At 48.7% G+C, this 19,492-nt stretch overlaps 1 protein-coding gene across 2 annotated transcripts in view; it reads left to right on the plus strand.

The window, feature by feature from the left end:
- Positions 1–11,598, plus strand: part of LOC111855427 (mitogen-activated protein kinase kinase kinase 11) — a 30,245-nt gene extending 18,647 nt beyond the window's left edge. The window contains exons 3-11 of one of the 2 annotated variants that reach the window (XM_072706570.1): positions 724–872; positions 1,077–1,252; positions 1,645–1,885; positions 2,480–2,590; positions 3,285–3,456; positions 3,579–3,685; positions 5,775–6,344; positions 6,773–6,793; positions 6,941–11,598. In XM_072706570.1, the coding sequence (XP_072562671.1) occupies positions 724–872; positions 1,077–1,252; positions 1,645–1,885; positions 2,480–2,590; positions 3,285–3,456; positions 3,579–3,685; positions 5,775–6,344; positions 6,773–6,793; positions 6,941–7,485 (2,092 nt within the window). In that variant the 3' untranslated portion in view covers positions 7,486–11,598. The remainder of the gene's footprint in view (positions 1–723; positions 873–1,076; positions 1,253–1,644; positions 1,886–2,479; positions 2,591–3,284; positions 3,457–3,578; positions 3,686–5,774; positions 6,345–6,772; positions 6,794–6,940) is intronic. The other variant, XM_072706571.1, reaches the window with a different exon arrangement.
- Positions 11,599–19,492: the final 7,894 nt, after the last annotated feature.

Here is a 19,492-nt window from a genome sequence, read left to right on the forward strand (position 1 = left end):
TTGTGCAAAGTAAGCTAAAAAGTTTGTAATTTCACAAATATAGCACACTAGGTCACAGCTTTCAAACTTTGGGGCCCAGATTAATAATGTATAGGAAAATATGATTACAATTAATGACCCCAGGTCAACAGGTCTGCAGGGTGCTCTAATTTTGCCGCGGTCTTCGGTAAAATCTGGAACTCTGGAAATTTGTAAGTGGAACACTACAGCACTGTGAATATAGCGAATGGAAATGGTAATTATCTCTCAGAATAGCCAGTTAGCATATACTATATATATTTTATTTTACTGCAGTTGAACGAAGTAGCAGAGGATAGAAATTAATTATTTACAGTTTTGGAAGCTCAGTTCCAGAAGTTTTACTGTACAGACGAGAAAGATCAGATAAATGAAACAGAATTTGCTGACACGGTGTCCCAGTGCTTAACACCACAGACCTGCCCCCCCCCCAGCTAGCCAGCAGCCCAAAAACATGAAGCTGTCTCTGGATGCCCCGTAGCGTGTGACACTGTGGCCAGCATCCTGCCTCAGGGCTCCGGGCTGGCCTGCGGCCCACTGTCACCGGATACACACCGCAGTGGGTGGATTCGCGCAGATATTACAGAAGTGAAATTATTGCTCAAAAAAAGTCTGTTTTGAAATTCGTCCCGACAACGGGTGGCTGGACTCAGCCCTGACTGTGTGTATGTGTGTGTGTGTGTGTGTGTGTGTGGGGCGTTGCAGCTACGGCGTGTTGCTGTGGGAGCTGCTGACGGGGGAGGTGCCCTACAGAGGCATCGACTGCCTGGCGGTGGCCTATGGTGTGGCCGTCAACAAGCTGACCCTCCCGGTGCCATCCACCTGCCCGGAGCCCTTCGCGCAGCTCATGACAGGTGCCAACGCCAACCTTCCCCAGCACCTGCCTCCTTATTTGATACGTCGGAGGAGCGCACTTGTTTACATGCTGCCAGGGCACGGGAGGGGGGCTGTGTTTTTCTGATAAATACCTGTGTAGATTAAATTGAGCGAGGCGGCGGGTTGCCGTGGTGATGCGGGGCGAGCCCGAGGATGAGAGTCGCGGTCGTCGCTCCCCGCAGAGTGCTGGGACCAGGACCCCCACGGACGGCCCAGCTTCGCTGCCGTCTTGGCCCAGCTGAGTGCCCTGGAACACCGGGTGCTGGACGAGATGCACCAGGACTCCTTCCACTCGCTGCAAGACGGCTGGAAGCTGGAGATTCAGGGCATGTTCGATGAGCTGCGGGCCAAGGAGAAGGTGCGGGGGGGTGGGGCGGGGGGGGGGGGGGGAGGGGTTAGGATGGAGCAGGGGGGGGTGTAACATACCTTAACAGCTATAATATATATTAAAAAACAAACAATATATGATAATAAACATTATAACCTTTTAATCATATACTGTTTGTTATTGATGTATATTACAGCTGTTATGCTATTTTAGGATGTTAAACTTACACACTGCTTATGAATGTTGTATGAATGCATTACGAAGGTGCAGTTAATGTAAAATGTAACCAAATATTTTTAAAAATTAAAAATAAATACAATGAAATGAAATAGTAATGTGAAAATGGTTTTAGGTTTTGGGGGGGGCTGCATATGGGGGTGGGGGCAGTGGAGCAGGCTAACGGCGGCATGCCCCTGACGCAGGAGCTGCACTGCCGCGAGGAGGAGCTGCAGCGCGCCGCCCTGCAGCAGAAGTCGCATGAGGAGTTCCTGCGGCAGCGGGAGCAGCAGCTGGCGCGCTGGGAGCAGGACGTGTTCGAGCGCGAGCTCAGCCTGCTCATCCGGCACATGAACCAGGAGAAGCCCAAAGTGAAGAAGCGCAAGGGCACCTTCAAGAAGCACAAGCTGAAGTTCAGGAGCAGCGAGAAGATCAGCATGCCGCAGGGTACGCCCGCCCGCTCGCCCGCCCGCCCACTCGCCCGCCCGCTTGCTGCGCTCCGGCCTGCTTCGCGCCCGTAATGAAAGGGGAGATCCATCCCGCTCTGCCAGCAGGCTTCCTGCCCTCGGCGCTGGCCAGACTGGGCCCAGAATAGCTGTCCTTTCTGCGTCATGGCGCCTAAGCTTCGCAGGAAAGCTGAGCGCGTCGGCCCGGCCCGGCCCGGTCCTCCACGCAGTCCCACAGAAACCAGCTCGGCGTGGGAAGCCATTGTGACAGTGCTCAGGCCTTTCTTGGGATTATTGTGATCGGAATTTATTAGTAAGATAAGGACTCGATCCCAAGCCACTGCGGAGAGTGTCAGACTAATGAGAGACTAGCAGCTGTCTGACGGCTGCAGACCTCCTCTATAACTCTCTCCTGTGCCCGGTTTGGTTCTGTTCGGTTTGGTTTTATTGTCACCTTTGTATCGGTCTGATCTGACCCACTCCCCCCCCCCCCAATCTCCCATAGCCCCCACATTCCCTTTCCTTTTATTGTTTGTGTAATAATGTCTTTTAAATTCATCTAGTCATCCACTGATTTTTTCCTGTTGTTCTTTAGATTTCATTCATAAGATAACAGTGCAGGCGTCTCCAGGGCCGGAAAAGAGAATAAACTTTCTGGACCTGGGGTCTCCTCCCTGCTTTGGCCCCCGCTTTCGGGCTATCCAGCGTGAGTCAACCTCCGGAACGCCCCCCCCCCCCCTCCACGACTCCTCAGCCTATAGACTGACTCGTACACCATGAACGCCACAAGCCAGTGCATCGTACAGCCCGTCTCAGTCCCCCAGCGGTGTCAGAGAGCCACATCACCGCCTCACGAATTACTGAATTGGTATTGTACTGTCACTCTCCACCACAGGGGGGAGCTATTGCTCAGTTTATGAAACGCCACGATTCTCCGCGCCACCATGACGTGCCCCAAATACATACATTAATGCAAAATTTATTTACTCACTAAAGAATCCGAAAGTGTAATATATAGATAACGAGAATAATTCAGATTGGCTATTTTTTTGAAGTGCGATATATAACTTCTGCGTTTGCTCGTCTGCAGTATGGACATCATCACTACCTACAATGTGGAGGCTTTAAACGATCGATCAGAATGGGGGGGTGGTCCTTTCACACACACTTTTCTGTGGATTTTTTTTCCTGTTATTGTGTGCCTGTACAAAACGGGCAACTAGCGTTACGCTGCATCTGTAGGTAGCCCACGATGCCTCGGGGTCCAACAAGCTCGTCCTCTTAATCCGTGTCATGTGCTGAATTATAAAGCCCGAGCTTTTGAGTGGCTCTGTATATCACTGTAAGTATGCTGTTCTGGGCATGTCACCTCATGTCGGGTGCTTGCTGTACCCCCTCAGTGAGCCCCAGCGACGGCAGCCGGGCGTGGGGTCCCCCTTCCGTGTGGCCCCTCGAGCTCCCGGCTAACAGGCAGCCAAACGAGGAGCCCCGGCCGGCTCCCCTCCGGAGCCCCCAGAGTCCCAAGAGCCCCTGCCGACCCAAAGTCCTGCGGCTCAGTTCCCAGGAGAGCAGGTGATGCCCCCCCCCCACCTCGAATCTCAATATCAAAGGGATTTACCGTGTAGCATTGTTGCTTAGGACGCATGTGCACGCTTCATATTTGAATCTTTTCCCATGTGTTTCTGCCCCCCCAGCCTCTCGATGAGGGCCAAGCTTCTGCAGGGGGACAGCAGGCAGAGTGGGCACTCGGACGCCGAGTGGGAGCAGTACCGATCCCCCACCCCGGAGGCCCAGCTAAACGGTACCCCTCCCCTGACGGAACGCCTCACATTCCTGCTGCCGCACTCGGGGGGGGGGGGGGGGCGGACGGCAAACAGAGCAGCTTCATATGTGCATCTCACATGCATGGGCAGAGCAGTCTACCCTCCCCTCTGCCTGTAAGCTGCATGCAGATACAGAGCAGTCTGCCCCCCCGCCTGTAAGCTGCATGCAGATACAGAGCAGTCTGCCCCCCCGCCTGTAAGCTGCATGCAGATACAGAGCAGTCTGCCCCCCCGCCTGTAAGCTGCATGCAGATACAGAGCAGTCTGCCCCCCCGCCTGTAAGCTGCATGCAGTTACAGAGCAGTCTGCCCCCCCCACCTTTAAGCTGCATGCAGTTACAGAGCAGTCTGCCCCCCTGCCTGTAAGCTGCATGCAGTTACAGAGCAGTCTGCCCCCCCCACCTTTAAGCTGCATGCAGTTACAGAGCAGTCTGCCCCCCCCACCTTTAAGCTGCATGCAGTTACAGAGCAGTCTGCCCCCCCCTGCCTGTAAGCTGCATGCAGATACAGAGCAGTCTGCCCCCCCGTCTGTAAGCTGCATGCAGTTACAGAGCAGTCTGCCCCCCCCCGCCTGTAAGCTGCATGCAGTTACAGAGCAGTCTGCCCCCCCCACCTTTAAGCTGCATGCAGTTACAGAGCAGTCTGCCCCCCCGCCTGTAAGCTGCATGCAGATACAGAGCAGTCTGCCCCCCTGCCTGTAAGCTGCATGCAGATACAGAGCAGTCTGCCCCCCTGCCTGTAAGCTGCATGCAGTTACAGAGCAGTCTGCCCCCCCGCCTGTAAGCTGCATGCAGTTACAGAGCAGTCTGCCCCCCCCGCCTGTAAGCTGCATGCAATTACAGAGCAGTCTGCCCCCCCCTCCATTAAGCTGCATGCAGTTACAGAGCAGTCTGCCCCCCTGCCTGTAAGCTGCATGCAGTTACAGAGCAGTCTGCCCCCCGCCTGTAAGCTGCATGCAGTTACAGAGCAGTCTGCCCCCCCCCACCTTTAAGCTGCATGCAGTTACAGAGCAGTCTGCCCCGCCCACCTTTAAGCTGCATGCAGTTACAGAGCAGTCTGCCCCCCCCCCCACCTTTAAGCTGCATGCAGTTACAGAGCAGTCTGCCCCCCCGCCTGTAAGCTGCATGCAGTTACAGAGCAGTCTGCCCCCCTGCCTGTAAGCTGCATGCAGTTACAGAGCAGTCTGCCCCCCCCCACCTTTAAGCTGCATGCAGTTACAGAGCAGTCTGCCCCGCCCACCTTTAAGCTGCATGCAGTTACAGAGCAGTCTGCCCCCCCCCCCACCTTTAAGCTGCATGCAGTTACAGAGCAGTCTGCCCCCCCGCCTGTAAGCTGCATGCAGTTACAGAGCAGTCTGCCCCCCTGCCTGTAAGCTGCATGCAGTTACAGAGCAGTCTGCCCCCCCCCACCTTTAAGCTGCATGCAGTTACAGAGCAGTCTGCCCCCCCGCCTTTAAGCTACGTGCAGATACACAGCAGTCTGCCCCCCCCCCACCTTTAAGCTGCATGCAGTTACAGAGCAGTCTGCCCCCCCCCCCCGCCTTTAAGCTACATGCAGATACAGAGGAGCCTTCCCCCCCACTCCGGCCTTAAGGTCTGTGTAGAAATGGGCTAGAGAGGCAAAAAACAAAAACTTCACTTGAGGGGCATAAATAATAGAGTATTATGCCATTACTGATGTATTAATTAAGCACCAATTAAGCCTTAGTTACATACTGATGTCATGTCCCTCCTTAAAGAATGGTGAGGCATTTTCTAAAGTAACAAGCATATTTCTTCATGGTTTGTACTTCACTAGTAACTAAGTCACTACCAAGTGTTTGTGTGTGTGTGTGTAAATTGTTGATATTAATGAAAGCAATGTTAATTTGCTTGCTGTGAGACGCACACACCAAAAAGCCTCAAAAAGGTCTCTTAAGACAAATAATGTATGATATACGTGGGGCGATATGCATAATGGATATTTTTATTAAAACCATCCATGAAGAGGTAAGACATGATGACATCACAGATAAAGCAAAGAGACGGCAGATATTAAAGCTGAAGGTCTCCTGAATCCCTGCTTGCAGGATTCTCTCTGAATGAGCCCCCAAAGGCTACCCCCCCCCAGGGGGACTTTGGGGGTGAGGAGGGGCCGCCCCCCTGGACGTCGCCCTCCCCCGCAGGGTCCCCCAGGCCAGAGCGAGGACTGTGCGCCGGACCCCCCAAGATCACCCACAGAGCCCTGCTGGGTGGGGGGCTGCTGCTTGCAGCAGTCGCTCTGGGTTGTCCTTTGGAGATCCTCCCAAAAGTGCCCCCCCGGACGAGTCTACTGGCACTGGAGACCGAGCCGCAGGCTGGGGCGACCTCGCCCCTTCGGAGCCCCCCCACCGTGGACGACCTGATCACCTTCTCCTACTCGGACTCCGCCCCAATGCCGGACTTCGCCCCCGCCTCAGAGCGCACCCCCCTGCCTCTTCACTTTTGTGATACCCCCGCCCACGGACAGCTCCGGGTGTGCCAGGACAGTTCCGGAAACTTCCAGGAGAAGCGGGCTGTCGATGAGCCCCGAGTCACCAGGGAGCTGGGGAGCAGAGCGTGGGGCCTCAGCACCGACAGGAGGCGAAAGCCCAGCCAGGAGCTCCTGCCCCCTCACTCAGGTCAGGCTCTCCTGATTTTCGCTTGCACCTCCCGATTTTTATGGCTCCTGACTCTTCTTACTGAAGTCATTTATCTTGTGTGCACTTTTGCTGTTTGTTTAAACAGTAACGATGGACTAATACAGAGTAAGGGATGTATTATAAGCCAGGAGCGTGTTTCCTACTGAGGAAGGCCCTCTGTTAGCCTTGAGTGCTGCAAACCAGTTACCAGGAGTATGTGCTCAGCAGAGCGCCGAGAACGGGTTAAGTACGCAGGGCAGGCCTCACTCCCCTATCCTCTGTGGTCGTGTGGATGAAATGATGTTTGCGAAGAGGCCTGCTCTCGCGTCAAGGACAAACCGCTTCTGCCTGCGTTGTTGATCTGTGTTATAGTGTAAATAGTAAAACGTCATTTAGCCCCATATTTTAAAGGTGTTCTTCTTCTTTAGGTTGCACTGAGATCATAGAGGGTGAGTTTTGTTACATTGGTCATGCAAATTCATGTTTATTGATATTGATTATTGACTAGTAGGAATATTCCTTGGCATGTTTTGAATGGGCAGATAAAGGCAAGGCCTCAGGTGACTCTCTGACGATGCTTCTCTCTCTCGCTGAAGGCCTGGACCTCCCCATGTGCTCGCAGGAGGATTCGGAACAGCAGGCAGCACCTCATTCGCTGCTCCTCGACTCCCGGCTCTGGGGCCCCAAGACGCGCAGGGTGGAGGTCAGCGTCATCCCCCGTCCGCGCCCCTCCCCCGTCAGGCCCCGCATTGACCCATGGAGTTTCGTCTCGGCCGGAGGGGCGGGCCCTGGGCCTCTGTGCCGCCCCCCGCATCGACGCTCTTCGGCGAATCCCTTCACGGACTGCGATCCCTTTCCTCCCCTGAACCATGACCCCTCCGGGACTCTGGGACACGAACCCGACCCCTTCTGCGTCCCCTTCGGCACCTCCCGCTCGGCGCCGGGCTCCACCAGTGCCAGTCCCTCCCTGTCCGCCCTGAGAGCGGGGCCTTTCTCTCCAACGCTAGACTCTCCCTACATCGATCTCGGCTGGAGCCCCCTGCTGGACCCCAGCGAAGGAAAGAAGAAGCGGAGGAGGCAGCTGGTGACGGGTCTGGAGCCGTGGATGTCCCCTACGCAGCACGGAACCGACCGCTTCTGACAAGGCCCGGGCTGGCTCTCTGTTCCGGAGAAGCCGTGGTCAGAACCGGCTGAACGATGGGACCGCAGATAATGTCTCGTATTCATTAGGAAGGCAAATAATGTAATTTGCATAAATGAGAGATTTGGAAATAATTAAGCTGGGTTGATTCCAGTGATTTGGTCACTATTTTTCCTTCTCCTGCTGAGATTTAAACCAGCAGCCTTTCCCCAAAAGATCCGGGCTCAGCCGCACGTGAGCTGAAGGCAGCGCGGTCCCTCTCCGTCCGGAGACACATCTCGCCGGCCTGCCCTGGAATACCGCTGAAGTTATACCTTAGGTATAGCTGAATATGTGCAAGAACCTACAGGCAGATTTCTATTGTGGAAAAACAAAGAAAAAACACAGGAATAATATTTAGCGGCGCGCCCAACAAACTGTGTGTAGGTGCCAAATGTTTGCTGTTGCCTTGGAGAGATTTGCATCCTGAAAATAATAAGCATTCCAAGCGGGAGATTTAAAACAGTCTGATGACAGTCTGCATTCAGGGTCTAGGGTAGAGAAACGCGAAACGTCGCCGCAGCCAGTCGCCCTTCAGTATTGCCGGCATTCTCTCCGATAATTTCGGCTCAGGAATGGGAAGTTCCGGTCCCTGGTTTCGAGTAGCTGTGCTTTCCGTGACTCAGCTCTCATTTCTTGGCCAGGAAGTAAAGACACGTTACCAGTCTGAGCTTCTAAAATTAGCTGCTTATTGGTAGAACGCTGGGGTGGTCAGCTCTGGCCCGGCTTCAGACGCAGGAGCCGTCGGCTGGTCCTGGGTACGTTTATGGTGCAGCTGTGCATTCTGCAGAACTTCTGTTCCCAGTCCCAGGAAGCACCAATCCTCCGAGCAGAGTGGGACCCCTGACTCCAACAATGTGGCCTTTTCACAATGCATCTCATGCATAATTGTTACACACTTGCTCTCAGGGGGGGTGACCCTCTGTTTACAAAGGAGTTATCTACATATAATCATTTTTTGCCCCTCCCCCCTAGGATGCTTTGTTTATGTAAAATAGCCTTCGTTCTCTTTGTCTGGCCCCTTGCTTTGTGCCAAAGATGCCGCCCCTTCTGCTCGTCGCAGACGGGCCTTGCCACGCTCTGTCATGCACTGCCACACCCTGCCACGCACTGCCACGCACTGCCACGCCCTGCCACGCACTGCCACGCCCTGCCACGCACTGCCACGCCCTGCCACGCACTTCCACGGCCTGCCACGCACTGCCACGCTCTGCCACGCCCTGCCATGCACTTCCACGCACTGCCACGCACTGCCACGCTCTGCCACGCACTGCCACGCCCTGCCATGCACTTCCACGCCCTGCCACGCTCTGCCACGCACTGCCACGTCCTGCCACGCACTGGCACGCTCTGCCACGCACTGCCACGCTCTGCCACGCACTTCCACGCCCTGCCACGCCCTGCCATGCACTTCCACGCCCTGCCACGCTCTGCCATGCACTTCCACGCCCTGCCACGCCTTGCCTTGCTGTGCGCTGCCCATCCGCAGGAGGGTACAGCGCTTCCCATATTTATTTATTTATGTCAGATATTTTTGAGCGACTGTTAATGTTCAGAGAAGCTTTAACCATGCCCCCCCCCCCAGATCACTACAGTGATGCCCACGCCATGGGGGCAAAGCAAAATGGCTGCACAGAACTGACGCGGGTGCCACATATCGAGGATCTAGGATTTGCATTCCTATTAGTATATATATATATATATTTTTTAAAAAACTATTTATACTGTCAGTGCTTACATGCATTTTATTTACATGACTGACTTGTATAATGGCATACTTGAATTTGTTTTTTTCCCCTTAGGGGGCCTGGAATTGGGATCATTTAAATTCTGAATGTTTGCCAGTGGCTCCAGTTCTTAAGGAAGCTCTTTAAAAAAGTTTTATTTACTCACGGCTACATAAAAGCGACCTCACTGTATCCACCACCAGGCAGTTGACCTCGCTATGATTCTAAAAATTCCACTCCGAGGTTGTTTGTTTTTTTTTTCTATTCTGCCTGTTTTCCATCCAAATCCGCTTATTGTTCCTTTTTAAATTTAGCAGCAGAAAGGGATTTTCACGAAGTCCGGCTTGGCTCGCGTTCAAGAAATTCTTAGCTAGGGTTGAAACAAGTCAATGTTGTTAGCGAACGGGATCGTGGAGCCCCGGTTTTCACCAGGTGCTTCCACAGCTAATCCCGCCTTTGTGCTGTAATGTAGGCCTGCTGGTCATGATGCATGGCTTTTAAATCCGTCTTCGGTGCAGTTTGCTTAACTCCAGTTTGTACAGTTGTGCAATTACCCTGTCAGCAAAAGACTGAAGTGATACCAGCTCAGAATAACACAGAGGAACACAGTCACATTTATATAGCTCTTTACTTCATGCGTCATGCAATGTTACCGAGATATTTCCTCAGCCATCCAAGACATGCAGCAGATTCAGCAAATACAGTGATTTACTTTGAAATGCATTTCTGCAACGCCCCCTACAGGTCTTCCAGTAGTAAAGAACAATGTCTAGACCCACTTGTGTACAGTTAAAAACATTCTCTACTTCTGAAACACTTATATGCAGATGGTGGAGATTTCTTTATTTAACATTGAGCCACTGTTTAATGGTTTTTGTACAAAAGTACATGGGTGGCAGAGTTATGTGATTAATGTGACGACGAGGGGAAGATTCTGACATTTTATTCTTTTAGATGCGAATCAGTATAAATTATTTTGAACCACTCTCCAGTTCTGTGCTGACAGTAAGTGGAAATAAAAATTCAAGGTAACTGGGCTAAATAAATAATTGAAACTCTGTGCAATGCGAAGATGGATTGTAAGCCTAGTAATGCAGTTAAAGCATTAACTATTCAAGAGATACGTTTTTCCAATGGCACAGATTTTCTTTGACTATCAGGTATCGGGGAAAAATTCTTCATAAACCATTAATCAAATCTCATTTCATTACTCTAGATTTCATTGTGTTGTATTAATGTTGACTGTGATTACTATTAACTGACTGGTTGGTGGGTCCCATGTTTCATTAACCTGGTATATGTGTAATACAACTACCAGGACAGTTTGTGTATTATATGTGCATGCGTGTAATACCCCAAATTACTGGTAATTATCATAATTTGTTGTTACCAGCACCCACCAGCAGGTGGCGTTGTAGAGCCACTGGTGTTCCTTTAAATTACTAAACAAAAGTCTTTCACAGAATATGTTAGATGATATAGGGCTCAATGTAAAATGCTAAGATCTTTTCCTCCTTTTTAAGTCTGATTAGAATTTAAATTTGACTCACATACTGTTAGTGCTGGATTTACTGCAAAGTGCCAGGAAAACAGGAAGTGGCAGGATATACATCATCCATCCATCCATCCATCCATCCATCCATCAAGGGTCACTGTGAGCCTGCAGCCTATCTTAGGAAGGAAAGGGACCACTTAGATGGGATTTAATGTAATATTCATCCATCCATCCATCCATCCATCCATCCAGGGTCACTGTGAGCCTGCAGCCTATCTTAGGAAACGTGACAGAAGGAAAGGGACCACTTAGATGGGATTTAATGTAATATTCATCCATCCATCCATCCATCCATCCATCTATCCATCTATCTGTTTTGCCTGGATGGGATACCAAACAGACTGTGATAGTTCTGTATATAAAACATGCATCTGTCATACATACACCAAGAAACATCCAGAGTGTTTTGTCAACATGGGTAGACGAATGATGTCAGGTGTGAACAGCAATCAATCAAAATTCAATCAAAATTATTGATACTCTAACCCAGAGCAAGATGGCTGAATCTCAGTAGTGAGGTACAAGTGCTGGTCTGGATTAGTGGGCAGTTTACAATCTGGAGAGCCCTTTTAATTAATTTGCATTTCATCCATATTAATTTGTGTCCCCAAACTAATGGGAAGAGGGCTGAGAGCAGGAGTCCGTGTGCCGGGTCGGTGACATTCACTTTGGCGTGAGCGCTGTTAGCATGTTAGCATGAGCGCTGTTAGCACGTTACTATGCTCAGGTGGGCAGTAATGTGGGTCCGGGATTTTATTAGCATTTTTTGGGACCTGATGTGGGGGGGGGGGGGGGGGGGGCAGCATGTGGCTCGATGGCTTTGTGTCCTTTGTGTGGTGCCTTTAATTAAATGATTAAAATGTATATTAACGAGCTTTTAAGATAACATGTTTATCCCTACATAATTGTATGTATTTGTATGTTTTGAAAGCGTTGCACTGGGCTGGACCTGAACATCTCTCTGTATAGGACCTTTTGGGAGGTCTAACCTGTGGACTATTGAAACAAAAAAATATGTAAATTCAAACAGAGAAAAGATCCAATAAAATAAACGGCTGAGGCCTGCTCTTCATTTTGCACAAATTGTGTTGATGTTTCTTGTAGATAGAACATTTCCTCTAATCCCAGGAAAGATGTCTGATTTAATCAGAAAAATATAAAATTACATTCATAAAAAGCATTGTGCATAATTAGCACAGCCCCTGGAAAATGCTGGGGATTTTCAATCATTTGAAATGATTTTTTTGGGCATGTTACGAAATGCGAAGTGCCAGTGCTGTCTGGGATTGGAGTTTGCTGCTGAGGCCATTTCAAAACGGAACCTTCCAGAAAACCTACAGTAGTTGATAAGATTGAGTCCCTGCATCACTACATCACCTGGAGGCCAACTAGCAAATGCAGGGATGTGCAGACGGCCACTGAGATGAAAGCTGACAGGATCTTAGCGCACGGTCGGGCCCCCGCCTCCGCATATCAGCTCTGCTGGTACGCAGAGCCACTGTTAACCAGTCCCGTCATTTCGGGCTGGGGGGTCACGGGTTTTCTCTGGAGGAGGCAGAACTGAAGTTTCTGACACGCAGCCGGCCGGCGTGACATAGCCGTCTAAAATCAAACAGCAGAAGGACATCGAGGGATGGTAGCAGAACAGATTGGCTAGAAGAACAAGGCCTATTGCCATTAATGAGGGAACCATTAAAGCGCACGCAGCGATGGCCGTTACTTAAGTGAGTCTGCCCCCCACCGGGAACTCCTCCGCCAGAGCGATGGCCGTTACTTAAGTGAGTCTGCCCCCCACCGGGAACTCCTCCGCCAGAGCGATGGCTGTTACTTAAGTGAGTCTGCCCCCCACCGGGAACTCCTCCGCCAGAGCGATGGCTGTTACTTAAGTGAGTCTGCCCCCCACCGGGAACTCCTCCGCCAGAGCGATGGCTGTTACTTAAGTGAGTCTGCCCCCACCGGGAACTCCTCCGCCAGAGCGATGGCTGTTACTTAAGTGAGTCTGCCCCCACCGGGAACTCCTCCGCCAGAGCGATGGCTGTTACTTAAGTGAGTCTGCCCCCACCGGGAACTCCTCCTATTTTCAATTTAGAGCTAATTTAAATTTGTTTTCAACTATTTTCTGTATAATAAATTCATTTTTTAAATTCTACCACACACTGTTTTTTCTTGACTTGCGCCAGACGTTAAAACTGTCATTCTGAATCACAGACAGTGAGGCTTGACCAGCAGACCTTGATACTGGGAAGAGTTCCTGTCCTTCACTGGGCTTGTGAGTCCCATCTTCACCGTGTGTGGTGATGACTGACCCTCTTCTGTGGCTTTCTCATACTCATCATTTCTGACACACTCACAATTTATAATACATTCAGGATTTCCATTGCCCTCATCATTTACGTTACATCTATGACATCATCACACTCGCGATTCCCATCACATTCTTGATCTCATCACACTCACAAATCCCATTACATTCATGATCTCATCACACTTACAATTTCCATTACATTCTTGATCTCATCACACTCACAAATCCCATTACATTCATGATCTCATCACACTTACAATTTCCATTGCATTCACGATAAAATCACACTCACGATTCCCATTCCACACAAAACCCCTTCCTGTCACTTTCCCCCCCTGGGTTCTTGCATCCCTGCCCCCTGTGCCCCAGTTTATCGCTGCCTTCGCTCTATTGCTGTGCCTGAATTCACTCTTTTGACTGTGTGCTCTGTCTTATTCCCTGAACTTCGCAGGATTGGCCTCTTTCTCATCGAGACCCTGCACTAGATAAGCAGCTTCAGAAGATCAATGGGTGGAACTTTTTCTTTTTCTGTTCCTTCTTTTTGGGTTTTTGACGTTAACATTTACACCGTTCAGATTCTTCTGGGGTGCTTTGTAACGACTATGTCGGGGCATACAAATGAACAGAATTCAATGGACGGAGTATCTGAGCTTGTCTGGACATGGGATGGCCCCGGGGCAAACACCAAATATTGCCGAATATCCTTTCATTTGACTGGTTAGTTATGAATATTGTTCACATCCCATCCTCAACAATCACCCATCATTCGTGTTGTGTGGCTGTAGACAGAGAAAGACGTTTCTGTAGGAAGACGCAGTCCGGGCCTTTTGGAAACGTCGTGGTGTGTTTGCTAGCAGGGTTTGGACGGGCAAGGCCGGCCGCCGGCGCTGGAACGCATTAAGGGGAAATGCCGAGTGATGGATGGTTGGAGCCACCGGGCCGATACGTAAACAACCAGCAAAAGATCCAAAGGTTCACCTCTGTTAAACAACAGCCGCGCTCACAGTCTCTCTCCCCGGCGCATACGTATCAATCTTCACAGCCAGTCGTTCTGGAGGGGATTCAAACCTCTTCATTTATTTTATTATGTCCACGAAGTCACAAAAACAATTGGGTAACACTTAACTGAAGGCCTTGTTTTTAGCATTTATCAAAAGCCATAACACATTATAGCTATGCCTATTATGCATTATGAATACTTTATGAAGCTCTCATCTATAATGCACTATAGATACCCTTATAATGGAGTACAAAGCATCCTTATTGCTTATACCGACCATTATAGAGCATTATGAAGGTATTTATAGTGCATTATAGATGAGAGCTTCATAAGGCATTCATAATGTGTAAAACACATGGCTATAATGTGTTATGCCTTTTCATAAATATTTATAGCCATGTTTATAATGCTTTATGAATGCATTATTATTTGTTATGAATGTGTTTGTAAATTACTAAAAACACGGCCTTAAGGTAATTAGGTTATTAAAGTGATTAAATTGATTTTAAAAAATAAATAATTAAAAATCAGGCAGGATTCCTCGGGTCCGTTAACTAGGCCCCTGCACTTGTTCTCTGTAGAGGTTTGCCTTGAGTTTAACAGCAATTCAGGCCTTTCCTGACTAACCATGGTTTCGTAGAAGCAGCCGGCAGGTGAGCCGACTTCTGGTGCCCTGATTGATGCTGATTGACAGCCTCAACGCTCAGCCAAAGCCTTTTTCAAGTCTCATTCTTCTCTGCACTTTGTATTTTTTTTATTTATATATTTTAGGCAAATGCCCTTTCTATCATTCCGGATGTAAATCCCGTATTCTGGAGCAGGCTCCCGATCGATGCCACGCCAAATGAAGAGCTAGGGTTGAGTGAAGGATTACAGGGCCCGCGACAGGAGAGGCGTCCGTCTGCAGCTCCGAGAGACAGCAAACTGGCACCTCATCCGTACAAAGCAGAGTATAGCAATCAAGTTTACAACAGCCTGTATATATCTGCTGCAAATTTAATTACATATCTGATACACATTAAATTATATACAATTACGGGGGGTGGATGAATTACAGAAAAGGGACTTTGAAGAAGATAATCGCAATTACAGAAACAGCGACGAGTGAATCCTATTATGTCGGAGTGTGCTTGGCAGTGTGTGGTGACAGTATAACAGCCCGACCGGCCGCACCTTGATGTGTGAATTTCCAAAGCAACATGAGTTCAGAAAGGGCCAAAGATTTGGTGCCTGAACTGCAAGTGAACTGGTCACAGAAAAACAGTCCGATACAGGGCAGGCCTCTAAGATCTTGCAGACATCATATCTCACACGTGGACCAATAGGAGTAGGCAGATACTTAAGAGGATTTGATTGGGGCAGCATGTGGCTCAGCTGGCTAAGCCTATGTACCTGTGATCAGAAGACTTCCGGTTTGAGCCCAACCTAATGAGAACTCACATCTTTGTGTGCAATGAGCAAGGCCCTTAGCCCCTAGCTCCATGGGCACCCTGCAGGTGATTACCCATTGGTGGGCACCATGCAGGTGATTGCCCATTGGTGGGCACCCTACAGGTGGTTGCCCATTGGTGGGCACCCTGCAGGTGGTTGCCCATTGGTGGGCACCCTGCAGGTGGTTGCCCATTGGTGGGCACCCTAAGGTGGTTGTCCATTGGTGCCAAGCTTACTCTGACCTACGTATGTTTTATGGAGAGCAAGATGGGGAAGGAAAAAAAGAGAATTTTCCCATTGGGGTCAATGAATTATCATCAATCTAAAAACTTAATGATGATAGACAGATGGATCGACCCGGGCTATTCAAATCACAGTCCTCAAGGTCCGAGCGCTGCTGGTTTTCCAGCCTTCCTTTAACTGTGACTCAGGTGTGAAGCCTCTGTGGTCAATCAGAATCAGTTATTATTAAACTAACTACCTGGGAAATAGCAGGCAACAATGCCTGGATTTGGAATCGTGGTCCAGAGCCCTGAGACAGATGCTTAGATATATTAGATAAGTAGAAAGAAAGAAAGAAAAAAAATGTATCGATCCCAGAGGAAACTGCGGACAGCTCATAGCTGCTAAACACCACAAATATCTTGCCTTCAATCCAATATTACCGCAGACCGTCATGAACACTGGGGTGAAGTCAGACACCTTTGATGTCGTCCCCAATCAGCAGATCGAAACATCATCAAACCATTATGGGAAGTTCTGGAGCACAAAGTGCAAACTATACTTTCAAGTCTGTCATCCATCAAAGAACTGGAGGCTTTTCTTCTTAAAGAATTGTCCAATATCCCAAAACACAAAACCCAGAACTCAGCCATCTTCCAAGTAGGGAAACCACAGGTTCTGTCCCTTATGGAGTCTCTGATATCAAGTCACTGTTTTTGTTTGTTACATGCATGTTAAAGAATATTCAGGGATACAGGAAATACTTAAAATCCAACAACACCAGCAAATAAATAGAAATTTTCAAAAAAAGAGACTTTAATTACCAAAAAAAAAACCCAGCTGTTCTGGTAAGAATAGCTTGGTAATATAATGAGACAGTTATTAAGGATTCTGGCTGCGGCCCGTTTCCACGCAGCATGGCAAACAGCACCAGAATGAGCCGGATTGAGCCGGAACACCGAGAGACTTTTTGTGTGTGCCGGAGGGACGGGAATTCAGCTCTTCCACGTTAAAGCACCCTACAAGGTGCAGCTAAAGAAATCCTTTATTAAATCATGGCAATAACAAGGCTAAATATTTATGAGTCTCTGTGCATTCTGATTACCCATAATTCACGAATGCTTCACAGATAATAAAGCATTGTCTGATATTGTAGCTGTCTGGCCTCTAAACCAGCACATGAACGCATGTACATGGAGGAAGACGCCGATCCAGACAATGCAAAGGATTGTGGGATTGCGTTCAATGTATGGGTCACTCCGACTGAAATGCGTTGTGTTTATTGAAAATTCACAAACAATATCATAATATCAACAGTAATAAAAGTGTGAAGTTTGTAGTTCCTTACAAATAGTGTCCTTACAGCAGACTGCCTTTGCTCATTGCATGCTGCTTATATATTAATAATGTAATATTATTCCTTAAAGGTAAATACGGTATCTGGGTACTAAAATTATTCAGCTAACCCGATTAGCGTTCTGCTGGAAAGGAGAACAGAGATAGAGCTTTGCATCTGCGGCTGAAAACGAAAAAGTGAGCATCAACATTAAGGCAATTAATGTTTGCTACACTTCGTACATGCTTGCACTTTGCTTTTAAAGAGATGTTTGGGAAAAGCTTATTTTCTAAGAATCGCACCAGAAAGTATGTGTATTTATTGTCTTGGATGCGCAAAATCTGTATCTGTGAGGAAGCAGTCATCTCCGGTAACTGTAATTAATCACTGTATTGAAGTGTGCAGTGTGTAGGCCGGAAGCTGTGCTCTCTGAGAGCCGTTTGCTATTTTGTATCAGCGATGATATGCATTGAAGGATGAAGTGAACTGTGGCGCCTGGCGCTGTGTTCCTATTGGTGTATCCCTGGGTGGCCAAGCTCTGGTGACTAAGCATATTGAATACGGAGGAGCCAGTCGAATCACAGAGGCTTACGACCAAAATGGCTGCCATGGGGCCGCTTATCTAACGTGATTTATTGTGCTGAAATACACGGCGGCACCAGGAAACGCCTCATGCACCTAAGCTGGTTTTTAAAATGTGAACGTTACAATTTATATTCCGCAAACCCATATAACGTACAGGTAGGCGCTTGAACATCTGGTAATGGAGGTGTCTGGAAATGTATTACGGCCTGTATTTTTTAATTAATTGAGCGTATTCCACAAATGACGGTGTTCTCATGTTTCCTGTACCAGGGTCCAGTTCTCCCCAGGAAGTGGGGATGCTGGACCCATTTATCACCAGTAAGGCCTTATTACTGGCAATTTTCATAGTCTGCGGTGCCAGCTGTGGAAGTCTTGTCATTGTAACGGAGCGAAAATACTCTGTTGCCTTGGAGCCCTGGAAATATTCTACAGATTAATAGCTTGAAAATATCAGCCTGGGAAAAAGAATTGACCTGAAAACATCAAAATGAAAATATCAGGAGGGGAAAAAAATTCAAAAGTTAAATGGAATCATCTTTGGGCAAAAAGATCAGTCTGAAAATACCAACCTGAAAGCTGGTAGCATATCAACAGACGCAGCGAGCAGGAAAATCAGCGTGAGGCATCAGCCTGGAAACAAAGCCTTGGAAAATCAGCCTGGAAATATCGGTGAGAAAACAGCATCCTGGAAACAACAGCTGGAAAAAAAACACATATATAATCAGCTCAGTATCATCAACCTAGCAACACAGGCCTGGAAACAGCGTGAAAACATCTGGTCAGAAACATCATTCTGAAAAAATACCAGCCTGAAAAGAAATATATTACAAAACCATCATCCTGGCAACAATGTGAAAGAAGCGGCCCGGAAGCATCATCCTGAAAATATCTGCATGAAAATGTGGGAAATGTGTCGCCTATTTCTGGGCCGGCTGTCAGGCAGGTGTTATGTGCAGTGCGTGCTGTGAGGGCTCCTAGCTGCAGGGAGGAGTGCAGTGACCTTTGGTGTGGAAGAGGTGTCCTGCATCGCAGTGAATGTCCGCTGGAGGCTGTCCGGCTTGTGGAAGGGCTTCCCTGAGCACCAGGGAGCAGCAAACATCGTCTCCGTCGGGGAGGGGGAGAGGGGCCGGGGGACGGGGCTTTCCAATTTAATCTTGCTCTCGAATCCTTATCACCTGTGTGGTTCCATCAGGGTACCAGGGGAGCCTGCAGTTAGTCTTGTGCATAGGAAGAGGAAAGAGGAACCTGAAAGGATAATAATTTCCGGATGAAATTTTAGGTGGGCAAAAAGTGGCGATAAAGGAGAGGAGATCAGATACCGGCACTGATGGAGCAGATAAAGAGAGGAAGGTGTGATCTGTGTGAATCAGAGTAGAGCTGCAATGGGTGATAAGCTCTCTGGGACAGATATTGTATCACTTTTCCATCTAATGTGTCTACAGGCAGATAAAATCACTCCACAGTTTTCAGAATGACAGCAAGCCTAAGACGTGTCCGGATGTGCATAGCCCATTACAGACCCCCATGACATCTTTGGCCCCTTACCCTCCATAAATACCTGGTGTGCTCCTCTCCATTCATGAGCAGCCTGAATTTAATGTTTCATTTAAGCTTGCTGGTTGTTTAAAACGTGGCTAGAACATGGAAGCTGAAATCCTGAGCGTGTAATATTGAGAGTGGAATTAAAGTAAAATGTGAAACATGGTAAGTGGGATATGGAAGTAGAACATGGAATCTGTAAAGTTGGATGTTATATGTAAAAAGCGTAAAGTTGGTTGTGGAATGGGAACTGGTCAATGTGTAAAGT

This window comes from Paramormyrops kingsleyae, chromosome 24 (assembly GCF_048594095.1).
Source record: "Paramormyrops kingsleyae isolate MSU_618 chromosome 24, PKINGS_0.4, whole genome shotgun sequence".
In the NCBI taxonomy this organism is placed as follows: Eukaryota; Metazoa; Chordata; class Actinopteri; order Osteoglossiformes; family Mormyridae; genus Paramormyrops; species Paramormyrops kingsleyae.